Here is a 20,808-nt window from a genome sequence, read left to right on the forward strand (position 1 = left end):
TTTCTTTAAAAAAATTTGAAAAATACCGAGTATAGCCAAGTGGCCATACAATTTCTTTTTTAAAATGGATAAAACCGTGTATAGCCGAGCGGCTATACTATTTCTGTAAATTTTTTAGAGAAAACCGATTATAGTCGCGCAGCTATACTATTTCTTAAAAAATTTAAAAACCCAAGTATAGCCGTGCGGGCTATACGATTTCTTTAAATAAAATTTGGAAAAGGCCGAGTATCGCCGCACAGCTATACTATTTTTAAGAAAAACTTGAAAAATGCCCTTTATAGCCGCGCGGCTACACTATTTGTTAAAAAAAAAATTACGGAGTATCGCCGCCCGGCTGTACTATTTCTTAAAAAAAGTATGAAAAATACCGATTATAGCCGCCCGGCTATACTATTTCTTTAAAAAGAATTTGAAAAATACCGAGTATAGCAGCCCAGCTGCACCATTTCTTTGAAAAAAAATTTAAATATAACAGCGTATAGCCGCGCGGCTATACTATTTCTGTTTGAAAAAATTAAAAACAGAGTATAGCCGCGCGGCTATACGATTTCTGTAAACCAAATTCTCTAATTCTCAGTCTCATTAGCAAATGCCAACTTTGTCTTTGAGCTTAGAGCCTTTAGACCCTTGATTAATTGTATACTTGCACACCAGCACCAAGGAAAGAGATGGCCTTATTTTCGAACAAGCTAGCTTCTCTTGTACCCGCTCTCCATGCTGTCGACGTTGACCTCCCTCTTGAGATTTGGCGCAAGGATGAGAACAAGCTTGAACAGGTTGCTTTGGGTAGAGAGTTCCATATAAGTCTGGGAAGAACTGTACCCTAGATTTAGCTATATTCACGTAGTCCAAACAAAGTAGTTGACATGCAAACAATACAAACATCACAATCAGATTTATTAAAAGCTACAGTAAAACCTAAAACTAAAATTCAGAAATATAGGACATTGTTATACCAGTTCCAACTCAATATTTTCATCTTTTATGACCCTGCTGTTTTACATTGTTGATTTAAACTCTCTTCACCATCTTAGGATTGACTGCACAGCAAAACATGGAAGCCAGAGGTTTTCAGGGAAGGCAAGCCCACCATCTTTAGAGGTAGCAGAGACCACTCTGTTGCCATGTGATTTAGATTGGATTTGTTTGTTCAATTAGACCATTATCTCCCCTTTCAAGTTCCAGACGGACCAATCTCTTTAATTTGATCTGACCCTTGCATTGATAAAGCATATTAGACAGCTGAATTATAATAGAGGCTTATCAATAAAGGGCAAGGAAGGATTTATTCCACTGCCTCCTCTTTGCGATAGCGATACATTTCTCATCCAGACGAAAACTGAAGAGCATTCATTTATACTAGTGACTATGCACATCAGTTGCCAAGCACATTCAACATTGGCTGGCCTACATTGCCGAGTGATGCTGCAATCTGCGTCCCTTCAACCCACAGAAATATCTCCTGTGCGACTGTGTTCGCACAGGCCGAGGCGACTGCTGCTGATGCTGCTTGTTTATTGTTTGTGGTGGTGAGGCTGTGGTGTTCATCTTGAGAATGGCATTCCTATATGTGTGAATTGGTTGCACGATGACGGAATTGTCATCACTGGTGTGCTTCTCAAGCCAAGTTATGATGTCTACAAAGACAATTTCGACGTTCCCATCGGGCTCTCCTGATGTCAGGCCATGCCACATTCCAGGATACAATTTGATGGTCTTGTCTGCGCTGCTGGCTTTCTCATACAGTGCTCTGCTGACTTCTGGGTCTGTAACCGTATCTGCCTCCCCATGCAACACAAAGAAGGGTAACCTCACCTGCTATGCTAGTCTACAATTGTTAGTAACTAATTATATATATATATATATATATGTTGAATCAAATGGGAGTGGAAGCAGCAACAAACCAACCTCATGCAAAGTGTGTTCAAGGCTCATGCTAGTTCTGAGCATTTCCAACGCTGTTTTCAGCCTTGGCTTGTCTTGGTAGATCAGCTTGTTGCTCCTTATCTGAAATTTGAACCCATTCATTCTCTTAATTGTCACCAAATAAAATGTAAAAAAAAGAAATGAAATTAGTGTTTATTTAATTGTCTTTGTCACCTCTTCGCGTTTTACAGGGTCTTTGAAGGCCGAGTCAATGACGTCTTTTGTAGGCACTATCTTCCATTTGGGTATAATCTCCTCCACTCTGGTCAACACATTGATAACCAGCGGATGCGGTTTGACCTTCTCTGATATCTTAATTAACAATATTGGATTGGATAAAACGATCAGTTTTGATTTGGTAAACCAACGCTTCACCAAACCAACCAAATTAAAAACTTAACACGCAAATCAAATCACCACCTTACACATGGGTGCAACAAGAACAGCACCATTCCAAAAAGTCGGCTCCTTCTTGTGAAGCAGAAGGGCTACTGCCCCTCCCATGGATTCTCCATACAAGAACCTGCACTTGTCCCTGTACTCTTCCTCCGCTGGAACACCATTTTAGTTCAAAGTTGAATTAAAATCACAGGGTAGAGGGTACCCAAGAACCAAGATTGAGATTAGTTTTTAATTGGGAGGATTGGATTGGATTAAACATACCACAAATGGACTTGAACAATTCATTGCAATCATTCACTATGTTTTCGAACTTCTTAATGTAACATCTGGCCCCTCTCGAGCGTCCATGTCCTTCGTAATCAATTCCGAACACTGCATACCCCGCATTCGCTAGTCGGACACCACATTCTATTTTTATTTATTTATCAAAGAATAACTTCATTAGATAACCTTCAATATGTACGTATTAAAAAGTAACAAATTGAATTTGCCTCTTCAATATCATGTCTGGCAGTTGCATTAAGTATTTGCCTGGATCAGTATAATGTTTCTAACAACAACAGTCCTTTTGGCATTATCACAGTCGGCCAGCAAAAGACCCTACAGCCCAAAATTTGTTTGCAAACCTAACCAAACCAACCCAGTTGACCATCCAATTTCGTTTTCAGTATAGGATCTTCATGTAGGGTTGTTGTCAATGGCCCAAATAATAATAATTTTTTCTTATAAAAAGAAAAAGAACAATACCCCACATGATAATTGCTGGATGTAGGAGTAAATAAACATGCAGAAAAAGAAGAAGAGAATTTTCAAATATGCAGAGATACAATGTTTGGAAAGTCTTCATCTTGCAGAGCTCATTTATTATCACCAATCAATCATCACGGCCTAAATTGAAATTATAAGGATCCAAAAAGAAAAGAAAAAATGGAGGTAAAAGATTTGGACAATTATTTAGATGAGTCTTAATTGCTTATAAAATTATAGATTGGAGAAGGACACTGACTCTAAGAGCCAATTCAATTCTAGAGAGAGATAAGAGGCAGTGAGAAAAAAGAGCCATGTGTTTTGTGTTTTGTGTTGCGTGTGTGCATGCCTCCTCCTCCAACCAAGTTGAAGATGATGTGATGCAAGTTCCAACCCAAAATAATTGAGAATTGAACCAGAAAGATAGGACAAATGATAGTCTTGTCAGCATTCGGCTGTGCAGTAAACATTGGGAATAATACGAATGGGATTTTATAACGGAAGAGAAGTATGGGATGGGATGGGATGGAACAGCCTTGAAAAAATCCATTGTGTATTTGTCTGATTATTTGAAATATAATTTAAATTTAGCATAAAGACACAGAGGACTGAGGTGTGCCAAAGATTTAAGCTTATCCTGGATAAGTCATCTGCTTTGTTTGTTTTCGATGTCTCTATCCTCTCCCAATTCCCAAAAGATGACCGCCTAAAAGTATGCCTATCTGAGAGGCGAAATAGTAGTGATCCAGTAAAAAAAATGGCAAACACTCTGTGGCCCTGTGAGTGGATTTTGCGTAATTTGACGAGGTTTCCTTGGATATGTATGCATGTATATGAAGAGAAAAGATAAGGAATTTTGCAAGTTTTATGCTTTGTGCAGAATAAAAGTGTCCTTCAATTTCAAATGAATTAGCATTCCCAATATATCCCACTAGATTTGCTTTACTTGCAGAAAAGGAAAAGGAAAAGGAGAAGGAAAAGTTGGGTAAAAGTTTCTTTCAGCTCTCTGTTTTTCATGACGACAATCTCTATCTATGTATCTGTACACCATCAAATCATCTAGTGCAGTAAATTACTATTATTACCAACCACTTCTGATATATTGAAATTTCTTTTCGGTTTGTAAGTTATGAAAGAATACTGTCATATTTTTCTTTTACTACCCTTTATATATATTTATATATTTTTATACATGAAGCAATGGAAAGTTGAGAAAATATAATTGAAAGAAAGAAGAGGAGGAACGAACAAGAGTCATTTAAGAATATTTATTACCTCTCATGAAACCGCTGCACTCCATGCCATACCCTGCAACACCATTAATGAATACCGCCAATTAATTACATATATGCCCCATCTCATCAGACGGGGAGAGAGAGAAGGAAGGAGAGAGAGAGAGAGAGTACCATGGCAAAGGAAAACGAGGGCTTTTGGAGAGGAAAAAGGCAACCATCTGCAAGTGAAAAGCTGCACTCCTCTTGAATTCCTTATGTAAACCTTCTCTCATTCAACAAATAAGAACAACACCCCATCAGAGAAGAAACTACATATATATATATATATATATCAACATTGTCTAACTCAACCAAACACATACATACACCCTATATGTATAATATATCTTGAAGAAAAGAAAACGACTAAGATACTTACTTCTTGATATTCACCATCCATGTTCACCACGAGAGAGCAAAAGAAAAGAAAAGGACTGAGATATCAGATCCTTGATGACCCCACGTCTCTGGATCTGTGAATTGATGCCTCAAACACAATAATAACTTGGGAAAGAGATGAGTGATGAATATTAATTTTGTTCTATATAACTTAAAAGAGAAAGAGATTCTGAAAAAATATGGGGATAAGGAAAGTAGAAGCTCTGAAAAAGAAAGATGATGAGAGAGAGTAAGAGAGACGGTGGTAGTAGGTGTTTATCTGGATTGTGTTTTCTTTCCTCACCCCAACGTGTATAAAGGTTCTTGTTATATATAGTAAATAGATGCCTTTTCGAGCGTCATAATATTTGATGTGCTTCATTCGCATAGAGGACGTTTTTGTTTTGGGGTCAAAGAGCAGAGGACCACTGGTTCGTTTCAAAGTGTTTCCTACTTGAAAAGCTATTGTTGTCCTTCATCATCTTTGATCCTAAAAAGTGAATAATCACATGATGAGCTTAGTCAAATTAGCTATAACATATGTGCTCTTTGCTTTGCAATTGAATTCGAATTCCCCTCTCCGTAATTTAAATTAATTTAAAATAAAATATTGATTGTAAAAAAAAGTGAATACAAAATAGTCATATCATTTACATAGCCCAAAAAAAAAAGAAGAAAAAAAAGAGGAAAATAATTATATCGTTTATAGTATTGTAAGATGCAATCATTCAAACTTTTTGTATATTTTCCACGATTATTAGAACGTTTTGACGTTTATTTAGAGTGCGACATGAGCAAGTAAAGTAGACAGGAGTTGCATGAACATGATACGTAAGCAATTATTGGAAAAAAAAAAGAAAATAAAAGAGAAAACCTTTAAATGGGAAGGTATGGTTGTAACTTGTATCTGGGGGAACACCAATATTAAGGCACCATCTTTTGTGATTTGATAGCTCTATTTATTTCGTCACCAACCAAGCACCAAACACCAAACATTTTAAAGTCATTTCAGATAGTTGCTCCGTACCAAGTTAAAATCCATCTACCATTTCTACTTTTCAAGGCTACATTATTTAATTTTTCACCTCCCAATACATTTTCTAACTTACTTACTAATCAGACGGTCACACCCTCACTATAGAATTTCGTCTACAGTATTTAAAGAATGGATCCAAAATGTTCCAACTCAGCCCAAAATTTAAAAGGACTGGGACGAACATAGCTCACTCACGCCTCATCAAATTTTGTCGAGCCCGTTCCAGCTAACAAACGTACATGAACTGAATTTACTTAGACGACCCGATTGGATTGAAACCCAATTCAAGATCCGAATTTGAAAAGTTGTTATTTACTATTTGTTAAAGTTGTTTAGTTTTAGTTGAAATAAACCTTGTTATAAGGAAGTAGATAAGGTTTGAATTATTCTTTAGGAGGATCCCTTGACTTCAGGGATTGTTAGTCATGGGATTGGTCATGGGGTCGTGTTCCTTTGCTTTCGGTTTTGTAAAGCTATTTAAAAGCCACTTTCCATTCAATAAGTGATAAGTATTCTCTCAATTAAAAGCTAGATATTGACAATTGGTATCAGAGCAAAAAAAAATTGGGGCCTAAAGAGCAAAGAAAAGTAGCAACTCTTGCCGTAGCAAGTATCAATGTCGACTGAAGGAAGCAGCTTTGTTCAACCATCAATCCCACGCTTTGATGGTCACTATGATCATTGGAGCATGTTAATGGAGAATTTTTTGAGGTCTAAAGAATACTGGAGTCTCGTGGAGAATGGAATCACAACATATGCAGAAGGAACGGTGTTGACAGAAGCTCAACTCAAAAGTATAGAGGATCAGAAGCTCAAAGACTTGAAGGCCAAGAATTACTTGTTTCAAGCTATTGATCGAGCTATTTTGGAGACAATTCTGAAGAAGGATACAGCAAAGGATATCTGGGATTCCTTGAAGAAAAAGTATCAAGGCACGGCTAGAGTCAAACGTGCACAACTGCAAGCTCTTCGCAAAGAGTTCGAGATGTTGCAAATGAAGAATGGAGAAACAGTCACTGAATATTTTGCTCGAACATTGACTGTTGCAAACAAAATGAGGATACATGGAGATAGAATGGAAGATGTCACCGTGATTGAGAAGATTCTCAGATCTATGACACCTAAGTACAATTATGTTGTATGTTCAATTGAAGAGTCAAAGGAAATTGATGCCCTTTCAATTGATGAACTGCAAAGTAGTCTGCTGGTACATGAACAAAGGATGACCTGTCATGAAATGGAAGAGCAAGCTTTAAAGGTTAGTCAAGAGACTTATTCACCAGGAAGAGGAAGAGGTCGAGGCAGTTTCAGAGGTCGTGGAAGAGGGAGAGGTCGACAAGGTTCATTTGACAAATCAACCGTGGAGTGCTACCACTGTCATGAACTTGGACATTTTCAATATGAATGTCCTCAGAAGGAGAAGGAGTACAAGGCTAATGTGGCTGAGACTGAGGAAGAAATGTTGCTGATGGCATATGTTGAAGACGAAGGTGATCAAATGAGCAGCACCTGGTACTTGGACTCTGGATGCAGCAATCACATGAGTGGGAGTAAGAAGTTGTTTTCGAATATGGATGAATCTTTCAGGGATAATGTGAAGCTTGGAAACAACTCCAGTCTTCGTGTCATGGGAAAAGGCAACATAAGGATTGAAGTCAATGGAGTGAAGCACTGTATAACTGAGGTATTTTATGTTCCTGAGTTAAAAAGCAATCTGATCAGTCTTGGTCAGTTGCAAGAAAAAGGAATTGTCGTTTTGATTCAAAAGAACTCTTGTCAGATTCATCATCCTGACAAGGGTTTGATCATTCAAGCTGATATGACTTCCAACCGCATGTTTACACTCAAAACTGAATCAGCAGCTGAGAAGCAAATGTGTTACAAATCCACAATAGAAGAGGACACGTGGTTGTGGCACTTCAGATTTGGACATCTAAACTTCAATGGTCTTAAAGCACTCCAACAAAAAAATATGGTGAAAGGTCTTCCTCTGCTGCAAGTTCCTTCAAGAGTTTGTGAAGAATGTATGGTGGGAAAGCAACATCGTGAGCCATTTCCTAAGGAGAGCAATTGGAGAGCCACACGAATACTTGAATTGGTGCATTCTGACATATGTGGACCTGTCAACCCAATCTCCAACAGCAAGAAAAGGTATTTCATAACCTTTACTGATGATTTTAGTAGGAAAATATGGATATATTTCCTTACTGAGAAGTCTGAAGCTCTAGTAGTTTTCAAGAAATTTAAAGCCTCTGTTGAAAAAGAAACTGGTGTATTTATTAAAGCTCTTCGAACTGATAGGGGTGGAGAATTTACTTCCAATGATTTTGTTCATTTATGTGAGAAGAATGGTATACACAGGCAATTAACTGCAGCTTACTCACCACAACAAAACGGTGTGGCCGAGAGGAAAAATCGTACCATTATGAACATGGTAAGGAGCATGCTAGCAAGAATGAAGGTGCCAAAGAAATTTTGGCCCGAAGCTGTGAATTGGAGCTCCCACATCTTAAATAGATGTCCTACTCATGCTGTGAAGAGTGTAACACCAGAGGAGGCATGGAGTAGCAAAAAACCTCAAGTGAATTATTTTAAGGTTTTTGGTTGTCTGGCTTATGTTCACACTCCAGACAATCTAAGAACCAAGCTTGATGATAAGAGCACAAAATGTGTGATGCTTGGAGTCAGTGAAGAGTCAAAGGCCTATAGACTGTACAATCCAGAGACTCAAAAGATCATAATCAGTAGAGATGTGGTATTTGATGAAGCTAATGGTTGGGACTGGAACAACAAACAAGAAAAGAGAGCTGGTGTTGATCTTGAAGAAATTGAAACAATGAATGGTGTTGAAGAAGTCACATCTAGAGAAGTAGAAGATGAACCTGTTGGACACAATTCACCAAGAATTACTGAAGCTTCACCAAATTTATTAAGGCAGAGAAGACCCCCTGGTTGGATGACAGATTATGTGAGCGGTAATGAGCTCTCAGATAATGAGAACATTGCTCAAATTGCTTTGACTGGTGGGAATGATCCCACTACTTTTGATGATGCTGTGAAGAGTTCAAAGTGGAGAAAAGCCATGGACTTGGAGATACAAGCTATTGAAAGGAATGATACGTGGGAGTTGATTGACTTGCCTGAAGGAGAAAAAACAGTGGGAGTGAAGTGGATATTCAAGACCAAATTCAAAGAAAATGGAGAGATTGACAAGTACAAGGCCAGGTTAGTAGCTAAAGGTTATACCCAAGAGTATGGTATTGATTATTCAGAAGTATTTGCCCCTGTGGTTCGTCATGATACCATACGCTTGGTTATATCCTTAGCTGCACAAAATGATTGGTCAATCTATCAACTTGATGTGAAGTCTGCATTTTTATATGGAGAACTCAATGAAAGAGTGTTCATCGATCAACCCCCTGGATATGTGCAAAGAGGGAAAGAACAGAAGGTCTACAGATTAAAAAAGGCTCTATACGGACTAAAGCAGGCTCCAAGAGCTTGGTATAGTCGTATAGAGTCACACTTCTTGAAAGCTGGATTCACCAAGTGCCCATACGAGCACACTTTGTTTGTCAAGCATGGTAAAGAATGTGAGATTCTTATTGTATGCCTTTATGTGGATGATCTAATTTTCACAGGAAATAATGAAGATATGTTCAAAGAATTCAAGAAGTCCATGTTGGAAGAATTTGAGATGACAGACTTGGGAAAAATGCACTATTTTCTTGGAATTGAAGTGAAGCAAACAAGCAATGGGGTCTTTATTGGACAGAAGAAATATGCTGAGGAAATTCTCAAAAGATTTCACATGGAAGATTGCAATTCTGTCCAAAATCCTATAGTTCCAGGAACAAAGCTTAACAAGGATGTGGGAGGAAGAGAAGTCGATAGCACTCACTTCAAGCAAATAGTGGGAAGCCTAATGTACTTAACTGCTACCAGACCTGATCTGATGTTTGCTGTGAGCCTTATTAGTAGGTACATGGAATCACCTACTGAACTTCATTATCAGACAGCTAAGAGAGTGCTTCGCTATTTGAAAGGAACAACAGACCTTGGTCTATTCTACAAGAAGGAAACTATAAACAAGAAGGAAGCTGGGGATGAGCTAATGGGATTCAGCGACAGTGACTATGCAGGTGATCTTGATGATAGGAAAAGTACATCTGGATATGTATTCATGCTAAGTTCAGCAGCTGTCTCTTGGTCATCGAAAAAACAACCAGTTGTCACTCTCTCTACAACAGAAGCTGAATTCATAGCTGCAACTTCAAGTGCTTGTCAAGCTGTTTGGCTAAGGAGGTTGCTAGAAGAACTGTGCTTTAAACAAGATAAGCCTACTGTGATTTTCTGTGACAATAGCTCTGCTATTAAGCTGTCCAGAAATCCAGTAATGCATGGGAGGAGCAAGCACATTGATGTCAGATTCCATTTTCTTCGAGATCTTGTCAAAAATGAAGTAATTGAGTTAGAGCATTGTCCAAGCAATATGCAGGTTGCTGATATCCTAACTAAGCCATTAAAGTTGGAGGCATTCGTAAAGATGCGGAAATTGCTGGGGATCTGTTCAAGTTTGTCTTTAAATTGAAAGCTTTATTGCCTTTCAATTTACGGGAGGGTGAAAAGTTGTTATTTACTATTTGTTAAAGTTGTTTAGTTTTAGTTGAAATAAACCTTGTTATAAGGAAGTAGATAAGGTTTGAATTATTCTTTAGGAGGATCCCTTGACTTCAGGGATTGTTAGTCATGGGATTAGTCATGGGGTCGTGTTCCTTTGCTTTCGGTTTTGTAAAGGCTATTTAAAAGCCACTTTCCATTCAATAAGTGATAAGTATTCTCTCAATTAAAAGCTAGATATTGACTTTTTTTTTGAGATGGTATGTAACCTACTGCCTATGCAAAGTAGATGCTGTCACTTTCATGCAATCACAAATAAACGGAGATTTTGCTACACTTGAATTTGACTATTCGAAAACATAAATTTTGCCCTACTTCTTTCCTTTACTTTTTTTGTTTTTGTTTTTGTTTTTGTCTCTGTTTTCGGAGAAGCAGGGTATCATCATTTACAATGCTCACCTGGTTTAGTTTCACCCAGAATTCAAAGGATGAAGAGGGCGTATCAATTGAAAGGCTTTCATCCATCCTTGCTCAAATATCTGTTGAAATGAGCATCAGCAGCAAAAGGGAACCTTGTTATCTGCTCTAGTTATTTACACCAAAAAAACGAAAAAGAAAAGAAAATCATACAAGAATTGAACTGTCATACAACAGTCGCCCCATAAACGCTATATCTACCGACATAACAGAAAGTATTTCTTTGCTTAGTAAAAAATAATGACAGTGTTACAGACAAATGGTTCAATAAGATGAGGGATCTAAGCAGGGGAAAAAATAGGTAAAATATGTAGGGAGCGAAGAGAACAACCTTCCTCTGCCACAGTTTTCCACCGAGAGGTATTTCAAGTTGTTCTAGCATAGTCAGTGGCAACTTTGAAGGCAGAAACCAGACAAGCCATAGGAACCACCTGTGTCCAGCTTCGTGTCATAGCAGCAATGGCTCCCCCTGCGACAGCACCAGCAATCAGACCATTCACCTGCCAGAAGAGGGAAAAACCATTATCTTCTAGCAGGCCATCAAGCTTTTCAAAGTTGACTCATTAGACACCCGATGAAATACAAAATTAGGGGCAGTGTAGATCAACAAACTATCAAGTACAACCTTTCCAAATTCTAAACATAAAATGGAATCTTAGTGAAGCCAAGATCAAGCTGGTTGGCTCTGGTGTTGCCTGCAAATTTGTGAGTGCAGCAGCAATAGTGTGTCGGGTCACAATATAGAACTGGATTGCAAGAGTTTTTACGCAATGCAAGTTGGATTGTGTTGGGCAAATTACAATACAAGACTCCAAATTGGTTTGTTAGAATATCAGCAAGCACTTTGTATTAGGATGTTTGTACTCACAAGTAGAAGATACGGAGAAAAGAAAGAGAAAAGCGTATTTTCAGCAGAGCTTTATATATCAAAGAAGTAATGGTAGAAGATATACAAATTGACTTCCTAAACATGGGTTTCTTTCCAGATATACAAGAGCCTCACTAACCCAGTCACTCTTTCCCCGATATCTTTGAAGCCCACAGTGAGTAGCAGTACAGATTCCAGCAACCAGTCCTGTAATGTAAGCCAATTTTAAAAGTGTCAATTTAGCCAAATACGGCTCTCAGAAACTAAAAACCAGAAAACTAAAAAAGCAGGATATATTACATCTGAGTTTACCATATTGAAAGCCACACGAGCTAGCCGACCTCGCCTGCTCATGGTACCAATACAAAATGTATCACTCAAGAGTTTTAGTAAGAACCCTAGACAACTTTGTTGCTTATCTATGAAAGAATTTATACCACAAAAGCGGCCTGAGCTACCCCTCCTAGGCCTACATCACCGGCAAAGAAACACAAACTTACAAAATCAAAATCAATTCTACAAATTTTTGATGACAATGAAGGAAAGTTTTGAACTTTACCTTGTTTACGAGCCTCGTGGGGAGCGGAACACAAACCCCAAATTGCACCAGCCTGAAATTTATGAGATTCAAAAATATTTATTTGAGCTATAAAACGAGTTTCTAGATGCATAGAATTACACTGTCTTATTCAGTTTCAGAGGATTGAATTACCGTTCCGATGCGGAGGATAGAATCAACGGCGACGGAAGAGCACGGGACGACGTCGTAGGGCTCTCCCTCCATCTCTCACCTCCGGTACCCGATGCGCGCCGCGTTCGATAGTCGTTGAAAGAGAAACGAGGGCCGAAACGACACCGTCGTCATACTTTTCTTAAAGAGGACTGGGCTGAGATAGGCAGGCCTACACGTATTATTTTACGCTGGGCCTTTGGGCCCGTACCAAAAAAATAAAATAAAAACCCCGCGAACCCAAAACCCTAGTCCCTTTTATTGTACTGAGAGCCTAACCCTAATCTCAGTAACAGACGCAGCTCACACACAGACGCAGAGAGAGAGAGAGAGAGAGAGAGAGAGAGAGAGAGAAGCGAAGATGAGTCGTGGGGCGGCAGCTGGGACGAAGGGGAAGAAGAAGGGGGCTTCCTTTGTGATAGACTGCGCGAAGCCAGTGGAGGATAAGATCATGGACATCGCCTCACTGGAAAAGTTCCTCCAGGAGCGCATCAAGGTCGGCGGCAAGGCCGGTGCTCTTGGTGACGCCGTCACCGTCTCACGTGAGAAGAACAAGATCACCGTCACCTCTGACTCCAACTTCTCTAAGAGGTACTCACACTTTGGATTATGTTTATTTGCAAATACCATTTTGCAGATCTGAATTATAACTAGAACCGAAACTCATTTTATGAAAAAGAAATTATTTTTGGCTTTTTTGTTGTGCCCTAAAATGGCCTTTGTTTTTCTGTTGTAGCAAATGTTTGCTTTGTTCTGTAATGGGAACTATAAGCTTTGGTGTACGACGAATTTCTTGATTACTGCATTTCCATGCATATAAATTGCAGCTCAGCGTGAAATATGTGGAATTCTTGTATCTTGATTATTACATTTCCAAGGATATGGTATTGCTGATGTTAGTCTGGTTATCTTTTGTTTATATCATGCCTTGTGTTTAAGTTTCATATCACTTCATATGTATAAAAGGATTGTATGCTAGCACAGGACTCATTTGTTTCTGTTGTTGTGAATCTTTGATGTTGGTTGTATTTTGCAGAATATTCAATGGTTTATTTTCTTTGTAACTTCAAATTTTAGTTCTACTGTGCAATTATATTTTAGATTATTCCATTTCTATGAATATAACTTTCAGTTCAACATAAAAGGCTTGAAATCCTTATATCTTGATTAGTCATGGTTTCAGTTAGACATAGGTACTCTTTTGTTGCTTTTTGAGTAGTAATCATGCTCTGTTTTCTTTTATGTATAACCTTTATATCACTTGTTTCTCAGGTATCTTAAATACTTGACCAAGAAGTACTTGAAGAAGCACAATGTGAGGGATTGGCTTCGCGTAATTGCTTCCAACAAGGACCGCGGTGTTTATGAGTTGAGATACTTCAACATTGCTGAGAACGAGGGAGAGGAGGAAGACTGAAAACCTAGTCTCCTTTTTTGTGGCATTACCCTTTGAGCTTAGTTTCTAGAGGACAATCTTTTGTTTTTCACCTGCTTATCTATCGACTTTATTTTGGCTTGTTTCATGATTGATACCCACTATGAAATTAAGCTTCTTTTGAGTATTCGGTCTGAAATTTAGAATCTCGTTCTCACATTGTCTATGTGGGTGATACAATACATTTTTCATTCAGGTACTTGATTATGGTGGATTGATAATTTTTTGATGGTGTTTTTATATATCTCACCTACCCTCGGCGGTAGTTCGTTCAAAAGAGATGCAAATCAAATATATGTTTTTGGTAAACCAAGAAGTTGGCTCAAAGCAACAAGAGCTTACAAGGCCCAGGGGAGAAGTGTACCAAACAAATAGAAAAAGCAAAGGTCGAGAAAAACCCAGACCAAACAAGCAGGGAAAGCATAAAATTTAAAGTCAGTCCTTGATAACTAGGAGCCAGATTATAATATAAAATTTGCCGCACAGCAATATAATATACCCAAATGATGAACAATCGTTTGCTCGTCAGTCTGTCGAAAAGTTAGCTCTAAGCTAGTCCAAGCAAGGGAATGCCAACTCCTTTAAAACGATTTGAACATCTTCCCGCCATGCAACACCAGAAATGCAAATGCGAGCTTCTGCAAAGCTCATATCCTCCACGCACCCAACTCTCCATCTTTCCCATCCCACCCCTGAGTCTTTCGTCTGGAACACCCTTATCCGAGCCCATGTCCAAGCCACAGTCCCAAACCCCTATTCCCCACTCTCCGTCTTCCTTCGCATGCGCTTACACGGAGTTGTACCCGACAACCGCACCTTCCCTTTTCTCCTTCAGTCTTTCGGTTCTCTTCCTTACCTCCAATCGGGAAAGCAGATCCATGCCCAAGCTTTTCTATTTGGATTCACGCACGACCCGTTTGTCCAAACATCTCTCATCCATATGTACTCGTCTTGTGGCAATTTGATGCTTGCCCGCCAAGTGTTTGATGAGATTTATGAACCTGATTTACCGTCTTGGAATTCAATTATGAATGCCTATTCGAAAGTGGGGTTGATTGGCAATGCGAGAGACATGTTCGATAAAATGCCAAACAGAAATGTGATTTCTTGGAGTTGTATGATAAAGGGGTACGTCATGTGCGGTGGTTATAAGGAAGCACTTGCCCTGTTTCGTGAAATGCAAATGTTGGATGCGGATGGTGCGAGGCCTAATGAGTTTACCATGTCAAGCGTACTTTTGGCTTGTGGGCGATTGGGTGCACTTGAGCATGGCAAATGGGTTCATGCTTATATCGACAAATCTGGGATGGAAATTGATGTTATCTTAGGGACGGCATTGGTGGACATGTATGCCAAATGTGGAAGTATTGAGAAAGCAAAATGGGTTTTTGATAATATGGGCCCCAGTAAGGATGTCATGGCCTGGAGTTCAATGATTTCAGGACTGGCCATGCATGGACTTGCTACCGAATGCCTTGAATTGTTTTCTGAAATGGTAAAGTGTGGTGTGAGGCCTAATGCTGTGACATTTGTGGGTGTTCTTTGTGCTTGTGTGCATGGAGGTTTGGTGGGTGAAGGTAAGGAGTATTTTAGGAGAATGGACGAGGAGTTTGGTGTTAAGCCTTTAATCCAGCACTATGGTTGCATCGTTGACCTTTATGGAAGAGCTGGTCTTGTTAGGGAGGCATTGAAGGTGGTGCAGTCCATGCCAATGGAGCCTGATGTACTTATCTGGGGGGCTCTACTGAGTGGATCTAGGATGCAGAAGGACATCGAAACAAGTGAGATTGCACTGAAGAATCTAATTCAGTTGGATCCCACGAATAGCGGTGCGTATGTGCTTTTATCAAATGTGTATGCAAAGATGGGTAGATGGAGCGAAGTAACGCGTGTGAGAGATCTCATGGAGGAAAGGGAGATCAAAAAGGTCCCTGGTTGTAGCTTGGTTGAGGTAGGAGGTGTTCTTCATGAGTTTTCTGTGGGCGACGATTCTCATCCAGAAAGTCGAGAAATATATATGATGCTTGATGAGATCATGAAGAGGTTGAAGCTGAGAGGTTTTGTTGGAAATACAAGTGAGGTATTGCTTGAGCTGGATGAGGAAGGAAAGGAGTTGGCTTTGTCCTTTCATAGTGAGAAACTAGCACTTGCCTTCTGCTTTTTGAAGACAAGTCCAGGCACCCCAATTCGAATTGTTAAAAACCTGAGGATATGTCGTGATTGTCATGATGCTATGAAGATGATTTCCAAGGAGTTTGATCGGGAAATTGTTATCAGAGATTGCAATCGGTTTCACCATTTTAGACAAGGATTGTGCTCATGTAAAGACTATTGGTAGAAAGGTTATTATTCCTAGAATTTGGTTAGGTTGGTAAATTCATTAATTACAATTTATAATAATCATAATTTATATGTAAAGACTCTGTGCTCAGCTCAGGGATACAAAAGAATGGCAGGTCTGATGTTGGTGCGATTGGAGCAGGCAGAATTATGGATGGTGGGAGAGTGCTGCAAACAGAATTGTAGGATACAGCCACAAACAGTGTAGAATTATTGTAAATGTCACAATCATAGTGACTTCCCCAAAATAGCAATCACATATATTGCATAAAATATCTATTCCACAAGAGAGAAAAAGAAGAGTATTTAGGGTAGGATCTTATTATTATCCCCTATCAAGACCCTTGTAACTCAATTGAATTAAAGTAATTACGTATCCAAACTCCTAAGTTCGATTCGATCTCTTTTAGTTTTGCTCATATTGATAAAGAAAAATAGATATATTGTTGTCATTGTAATTTGTAACTAAAAAGGAGAAAAGAAACGTATCGCCGTCACTGTTCACCTAATTCTTGGCCTCTGTACTGTACCTTTCACCATTATAATAATTTCTTCTTGTGAACCCATAAATGAGATCTAGCTGTATGTATGATTCGATAGTTGAAGGTTTGTACTTCGCGCCTTTCGGTGATGCCATGGATTTTTTTGGTTTTTGGGTTTTCTGGGATTTGCATTTTGAATGCAAAATCATAACTCCAGGACATACTCAATTGACGGATTTTAAACATAGCCCTTGCATAAACAATGCCATGGCATTGAGAGCTTGTTGTGTCAAAACAAAGACTCGCCAACATGTTGTTGAACATCTTCTTCTGTTGAAATGGAAAATTGAAAGCAATGTTGATTTGGATATTAGGAGCTGAATTGCTTGCTATGTCTGTCTTATCTTTGTTGCAGGTTAATCCTCTTTCATTTGGTCCTTTACTCATTGACAGTATTAAGTCATGCATAATTGTAATCAATTTCTGATAACCAAATTTCTTCTCTGCATCAATCAGGTCTTGTTGCTTTACTTCATTGTAGTTTTTGGACTGCAAGCAATTTGAGCAAACCACATAAACCATGCCTGGAAATTCCAGTATAATGGGTCAAGAAAATTGTGAAAGCTACTTTATTTTTCAGGGTGAAACTGGCCTTGGGGTTGGTTTCCGGACTTTCTTATATTTTCTTGGTCTTGCTTACTGTTTCGTTGGGTTGTCTGCTATAACTGCTCGTTTTTTCCAATCAATGGAGAGTGTTGTGAGCCACACACGGAAGGTGGTTGATATCAATCCTTACACTGGTGCTGAAATTATTAGGTATGAGAAAGTGTGGAACTTCACAATTGCAGACATTAGCCTGCTGGCTTTTGGGACCAGCTTTCCTCAAATATCATTGGCTACTATTGATGCTTTAAGAAACCTTGGGAACCTGTATGCTGGAGGTTTGTTTTACAAAACATACTGAATTATTGATGTGACTTTGAGATTTTGGCTTCATGGTTTATTGTTCATCTTTTTCCGTGATGGACTGTGTATCCTTTTCCGTGTCACGTTGTTTTATCATGCCACTGTCGCTTTTACACACACACACACATTGAGATACACTGCAAGAAACATGAGTTTTGCGGTAGTATCAGTTCAAAACTTCATGTGTTCAATGGCTGTTAGTAGGTAGGATACTAGATGACCTGAGTAGAATAGAGTACTGTTGAGGGAAGTTCATGAGTTGTTATTCTTCTCCAATATGACAGAGGTAAGAAGAAAAAGGAGAAGCACATTTCATCTGCTTCTGATGAGCATGATCTCCCAAAATCTATCTTGTGATTGGAGTCACTGGGAATGCACTGAAATGTTGATAATGACGATTACTCAACTGTGTGATTTGGTTTTCTTCCATTTTGAATCTTTTTGCATGCTTCTGCAATGATTTCTCCGATTTTCTTTTCTTCACACATAGGTTTAGTTACAATTGTTATCTTTCATATATTTTAACACTCTGCTAGTCTTCTTAATTTATAGGTTTGGGTCCTGGAACACTAGTTGGTTCTGCTGCATTCGACCTTTTCCCCATCCATGCAGTATGTGTTGTAGTTCCTAGAGCCGGAGAGCTGAAAAAGATAGCTGATGTAGGAGTCTGGCTAGTTGAGCTCTTTTGGTCTTTTTGGGCCTATATTTGGTTATATATAATTTTAGAGGTAATTTGAAGGAATCACCCTATGCTAATCATCCTTTTTCTTTATTTTTATCTGTCAAAACATTTCGGGTTATGCCTGACACGCATTTAGAACTCTGTAGTGAAATGGTTTTACTTAACGCTGCAGGTGTGGACACCGAATGTGATTACAATATGGGAGGCCTTATTGACAGTACTGCAATATGGATTACTGCTGATGCATGCTTATGCTCAAGACAAGCGTTGGCCCTACTTTTCTCTTCCTTTGTATGTTTAAATTAATGTTTGAGATCTTTGTGGTCTTTCTCATTTTTCTAAACTAAAATTAATAACTGGTTTAACTTTCTCAGTATTTTGCCTTCATTTCTTTTTTTCGTTTCCTAAGGCCAAGAAGTGAGAGACCAGAGGATTGGGTGCCAGCTGAGGTTGTTACGTACAAGAGTGATAGTGGTCCCCGCAATAACTACTCTGAGATAGTTGAGGTTGGTGAGGATGAAAACAGGAACATTGTTGACATTTTCTCCTTTCATTCAGGAAGTGGTATAGGTACTTGTCTGAAATTCCTTGAAACGAAATAGTCACTCTCGGGTAAAAATAACATTCTTTAGGGGCTTTTTACAATTTTTCACAATATGGAAGTCTCACTTTGCAGGTCCAGTGTATCAAAACGTTCCTGGAACTGATGAAACTCCTGAATATTCCAATAAAGATTCGCCAGAGAAGATGAGTTTAGAAGACTATCATGTGTTTGCAATCTGGGGGCAACAATTTGTAGACGCAGTCAAGGTATTGTATTCTCTGTTGTATATGTTTAATAATCAAGATATGTGTAGTTTGTGGTAGTTTCCATTTTTGCTGGTTACAGTAATTTCCTTTTTCTGAAACAGTTAAAAAGCACAGAATCAAGAAAACTGAACAACCTATATTTGCGACTAGCAAGAATTTCCTGGCAGTTACTTCTTGTCCCATGGAGACTACTATTTGCATTTGTGCCCCCTTATCATATTGCTCATGGCTGGATTGCCTTCATATGTTCCTTAGTTTTCATCAGTGCGATAGCTTACATTGTAACACAACTCACAGATCTCATAAGCTGTGTAACAGGTTGCTATGATTTTATGTGATAACTTACAGTTCATCAATATAATTTTGTCCATGATCTAGCTAGTTCTCTAAAACTTTGTCATTCCCATACTTTCTTTTTGCAGGAATAAATCCATATGTCATAGCATTTACTGCATTAGCAAGTGGAACTTCATGGCCAGATTTAGTTGCGAGTAAGATTGCTGCTGAACGTCAGATAACAGCTGATTCTGCCATTGCAAACATTACTTGCAGGTTTACTCTTAAAGATCCATTTCAATTTTAGACTTTGTTATTTTTCAAGGAATGAATACATTTAGTAGTAAGGAGGTCCGGATAAAGAATTTCGAAGTTTGGTAAACATTCATCCTTTAACAAATGAAATCCAGAAGATGAAACAAGAAAGATAAGAAAACAAAATTGGATTCAAAGGCCTCACTTGAATTTCAATTTTGTTAAATTTTTTCAGCCATGTCATTAACTCAACTTGCTTTCCTGTTTGTTGATGTCATTTTGCAGCAATTCGGTGAATATATATGTTGGCATTGGCGTTCCGTGGCTGATTGACACTGCATACAATTTCTTTGTCTATAAAGAACCACTGCGGATTGAGAATGCAGCGGGTCTTAGCTTCTCTTTGCTTGTATTTTTCTCAACTTCAGTAGGTTGTATTGCGGTTCTGGTAATTAGGCGTCGAACATTGGGTGCTGAGCTTGGAGGGCCAAGGCTTTGGGCTTGGATTACCTTTGTGTTTTTCATGTTGCTTTGGCTTATTTTTGTTTTGCTATCTTCCCTCAAGGTTTCTGGCATCATATGAGAGAAATTTTTATTTTATTTTTCAAAAGAAAAATAAATTCTTTTGCTCGGTATGATTTCGGTTTGTTCTCTTCCCGTATTTAACTAGTATGATTAAGTGTACGGAGTGTATTCCATTGTAACATTGATGTATACAATGCACAAAAATTTCTGATTATGTGTAGCTCATCTGAAGGCATTGGCGTATTATGCACTTTAGCCTTTTCTATCAAATAAGGATATTGGTATGTTATCTACATAAATTTAGGAGGGTGTATTCAATTTAGATTTTAAATGATTTTAGAAGAGTTATAAAGTTGATGGATTTTAATTGAATTTAATTGAATTTGGCTGAATTCTACAAATTCCACATAGATTTTGATTGAATTTGTGTATAGATTTTAACTTAGTTTGTTAGAGTTTTGTTATTGACTTTAATGAAGTTTATAGCACTCAAAAAACAAAGGGTTTATGGGTGATGACGGTGGCTGTGATGGCGGTGGAGATGATGGTTTGTGAGTGATGGTGGGGGAGGTCGTG

At 38.5% G+C, this 20,808-nt stretch overlaps 5 protein-coding genes across 8 annotated transcripts; 3 read left to right on the top strand and 2 right to left on the bottom strand.

Annotated features, from left to right (window-relative positions):
* Positions 1-877: 877 nt before the first annotated feature.
* Positions 878-5,162, bottom strand: LOC117637711 (caffeoylshikimate esterase-like). Of its 2 annotated transcripts, none has more exons than XM_034372689.1 (8): positions 4,732-5,162; positions 4,485-4,575; positions 4,354-4,386; positions 2,593-2,739; positions 2,350-2,480; positions 2,104-2,241; positions 1,912-2,010; positions 878-1,821 (listed from the first exon to the last, which is right to left on the bottom strand). In XM_034372689.1, exons 1-8 carry the CDS (start codon positions 4,750-4,752, stop codon positions 1,411-1,413), a joined length of 1,071 nt encoding a protein of 356 aa, XP_034228580.1. In that variant the 5' UTR covers positions 4,753-5,162; the 3' UTR covers positions 878-1,410. The 2 variants fall into 2 exon arrangements, with proteins under 2 accessions (XP_034228580.1, XP_034228581.1); XM_034372690.1 differs by having other exon boundaries at positions 878-1,818; positions 4,732-5,149.
* Positions 5,163-10,638: 5,476 nt separating this feature from the next.
* Positions 10,639-12,558, bottom strand: LOC117637712 (outer envelope pore protein 16-4, chloroplastic). Of its 3 annotated transcripts, XM_034372692.1 has the most exons (7): positions 12,444-12,558; positions 12,291-12,342; positions 12,169-12,200; positions 12,044-12,077; positions 11,871-11,938; positions 11,195-11,363; positions 10,639-10,925 (listed from the first exon to the last, which is right to left on the bottom strand). In XM_034372692.1, exons 1-6 carry the CDS (start codon positions 12,513-12,515, stop codon positions 11,229-11,231), a joined length of 393 nt encoding a protein of 130 aa, XP_034228583.1. In that variant the 5' UTR covers positions 12,516-12,558; the 3' UTR covers positions 10,639-10,925; positions 11,195-11,228. The 3 variants fall into 3 exon arrangements, with proteins under 3 accessions (XP_034228583.1, XP_034228582.1, XP_034228584.1); XM_034372691.1 differs by lacking the exon at positions 10,639-10,925 and having other exon boundaries at positions 10,949-11,363; XM_034372693.1 differs by lacking the exons at positions 10,639-10,925; positions 12,044-12,077; positions 12,169-12,200 and having other exon boundaries at positions 10,949-11,363.
* Positions 12,559-12,717: 159 nt separating this feature from the next.
* Positions 12,718-14,117, top strand: LOC117637714 (60S ribosomal protein L22-2-like). Its single transcript, XM_034372694.1, has 2 exons — positions 12,718-13,052; positions 13,734-14,117. Exons 1-2 carry the CDS (start codon positions 12,823-12,825, stop codon positions 13,876-13,878), a joined length of 375 nt encoding a protein of 124 aa, XP_034228585.1. The 5' UTR covers positions 12,718-12,822; the 3' UTR covers positions 13,879-14,117.
* A 319-nt stretch (positions 14,118-14,436) lies between these two features.
* Positions 14,437-16,384, top strand: LOC117637715 (pentatricopeptide repeat-containing protein At3g62890). Its single transcript, XM_034372695.1, has one exon. It carries the CDS (start codon positions 14,519-14,521, stop codon positions 16,232-16,234), a length of 1,716 nt encoding a protein of 571 aa, XP_034228586.1. The 5' UTR covers positions 14,437-14,518; the 3' UTR covers positions 16,235-16,384.
* A 407-nt stretch (positions 16,385-16,791) lies between these two features.
* LOC117637716 (magnesium/proton exchanger) lies at positions 16,792-20,523 on the top strand. Its single transcript, XM_034372696.1, has 9 exons — positions 16,792-17,133; positions 17,235-17,659; positions 18,237-18,412; positions 18,539-18,657; positions 18,776-18,936; positions 19,043-19,176; positions 19,278-19,494; positions 19,599-19,728; positions 19,993-20,523. Exons 2-9 carry the CDS (start codon positions 17,299-17,301, stop codon positions 20,288-20,290), a joined length of 1,596 nt encoding a protein of 531 aa, XP_034228587.1. The 5' UTR covers positions 16,792-17,133; positions 17,235-17,298; the 3' UTR covers positions 20,291-20,523.
* The last annotated feature ends 285 nt before the right edge of the window (positions 20,524-20,808 follow it).

This window comes from Prunus dulcis, chromosome 8 (genome assembly GCF_902201215.1).
Source record: "Prunus dulcis chromosome 8, ALMONDv2, whole genome shotgun sequence".
In the NCBI taxonomy this organism is placed as follows: Eukaryota; Viridiplantae; Streptophyta; class Magnoliopsida; order Rosales; family Rosaceae; genus Prunus; species Prunus dulcis.

Coding starts and splice junctions, on each gene's coding strand:
- LOC117637714 (XM_034372694.1), top strand. CDS start 12,823: ATGAGTCGTGGGGCGGCAGCTGGGACGAAGGGGAAGAAGAAGGGGGCT. Junction 13,053..13,733: donor GACTCCAACTTCTCTAAGAG/GTACTCACACTT, acceptor CTTGTTTCTCAG/GTATCTTAAATACTTGACCA.
- LOC117637711 (XM_034372689.1), bottom strand. CDS start 4,752: ATGGATGGTGAATATCAAGAA. Junction 4,387..4,484: donor CCTCGTTTTCCTTTGCCATG/GTACTCTCTCTC, acceptor ATGGTGTTGCAG/GGTATGGCATGGAGTGCAGC. Junction 1,822..1,911: donor TTGAACACACTTTGCATGAG/GTTGGTTTGTTG, acceptor AGACTAGCATAG/CAGGTGAGGTTACCCTTCTT.
- LOC117637716 (XM_034372696.1), top strand. CDS start 17,299: ATGCCTGGAAATTCCAGTATAATGGGTCAAGAAAATTGTGAAAGCTAC. Junction 18,658..18,775: donor CCCTACTTTTCTCTTCCTTT/GTATGTTTAAAT, acceptor TCGTTTCCTAAG/GCCAAGAAGTGAGAGACCAG. Junction 18,937..19,042: donor TCATTCAGGAAGTGGTATAG/GTACTTGTCTGA, acceptor CTCACTTTGCAG/GTCCAGTGTATCAAAACGTT.
- LOC117637712 (XM_034372692.1), bottom strand. CDS start 12,515: ATGGAGGGAGAGCCCTACGACGTCGTCCCGTGCTCTTCCGTCGCCGTT. Junction 11,939..12,043: donor CTCGTGTGGCTTTCAATATG/GTAAACTCAGAT, acceptor CTTACATTACAG/GACTGGTTGCTGGAATCTGT. Junction 11,364..11,870: donor ATCGGGGAAAGAGTGACTGG/GTTAGTGAGGCT, acceptor CTCTTCTGGCAG/GTGAATGGTCTGATTGCTGG.
- LOC117637715 (XM_034372695.1), top strand. CDS start 14,519: ATGCAAATGCGAGCTTCTGCAAAGCTCATATCCTCCACGCACCCAACT.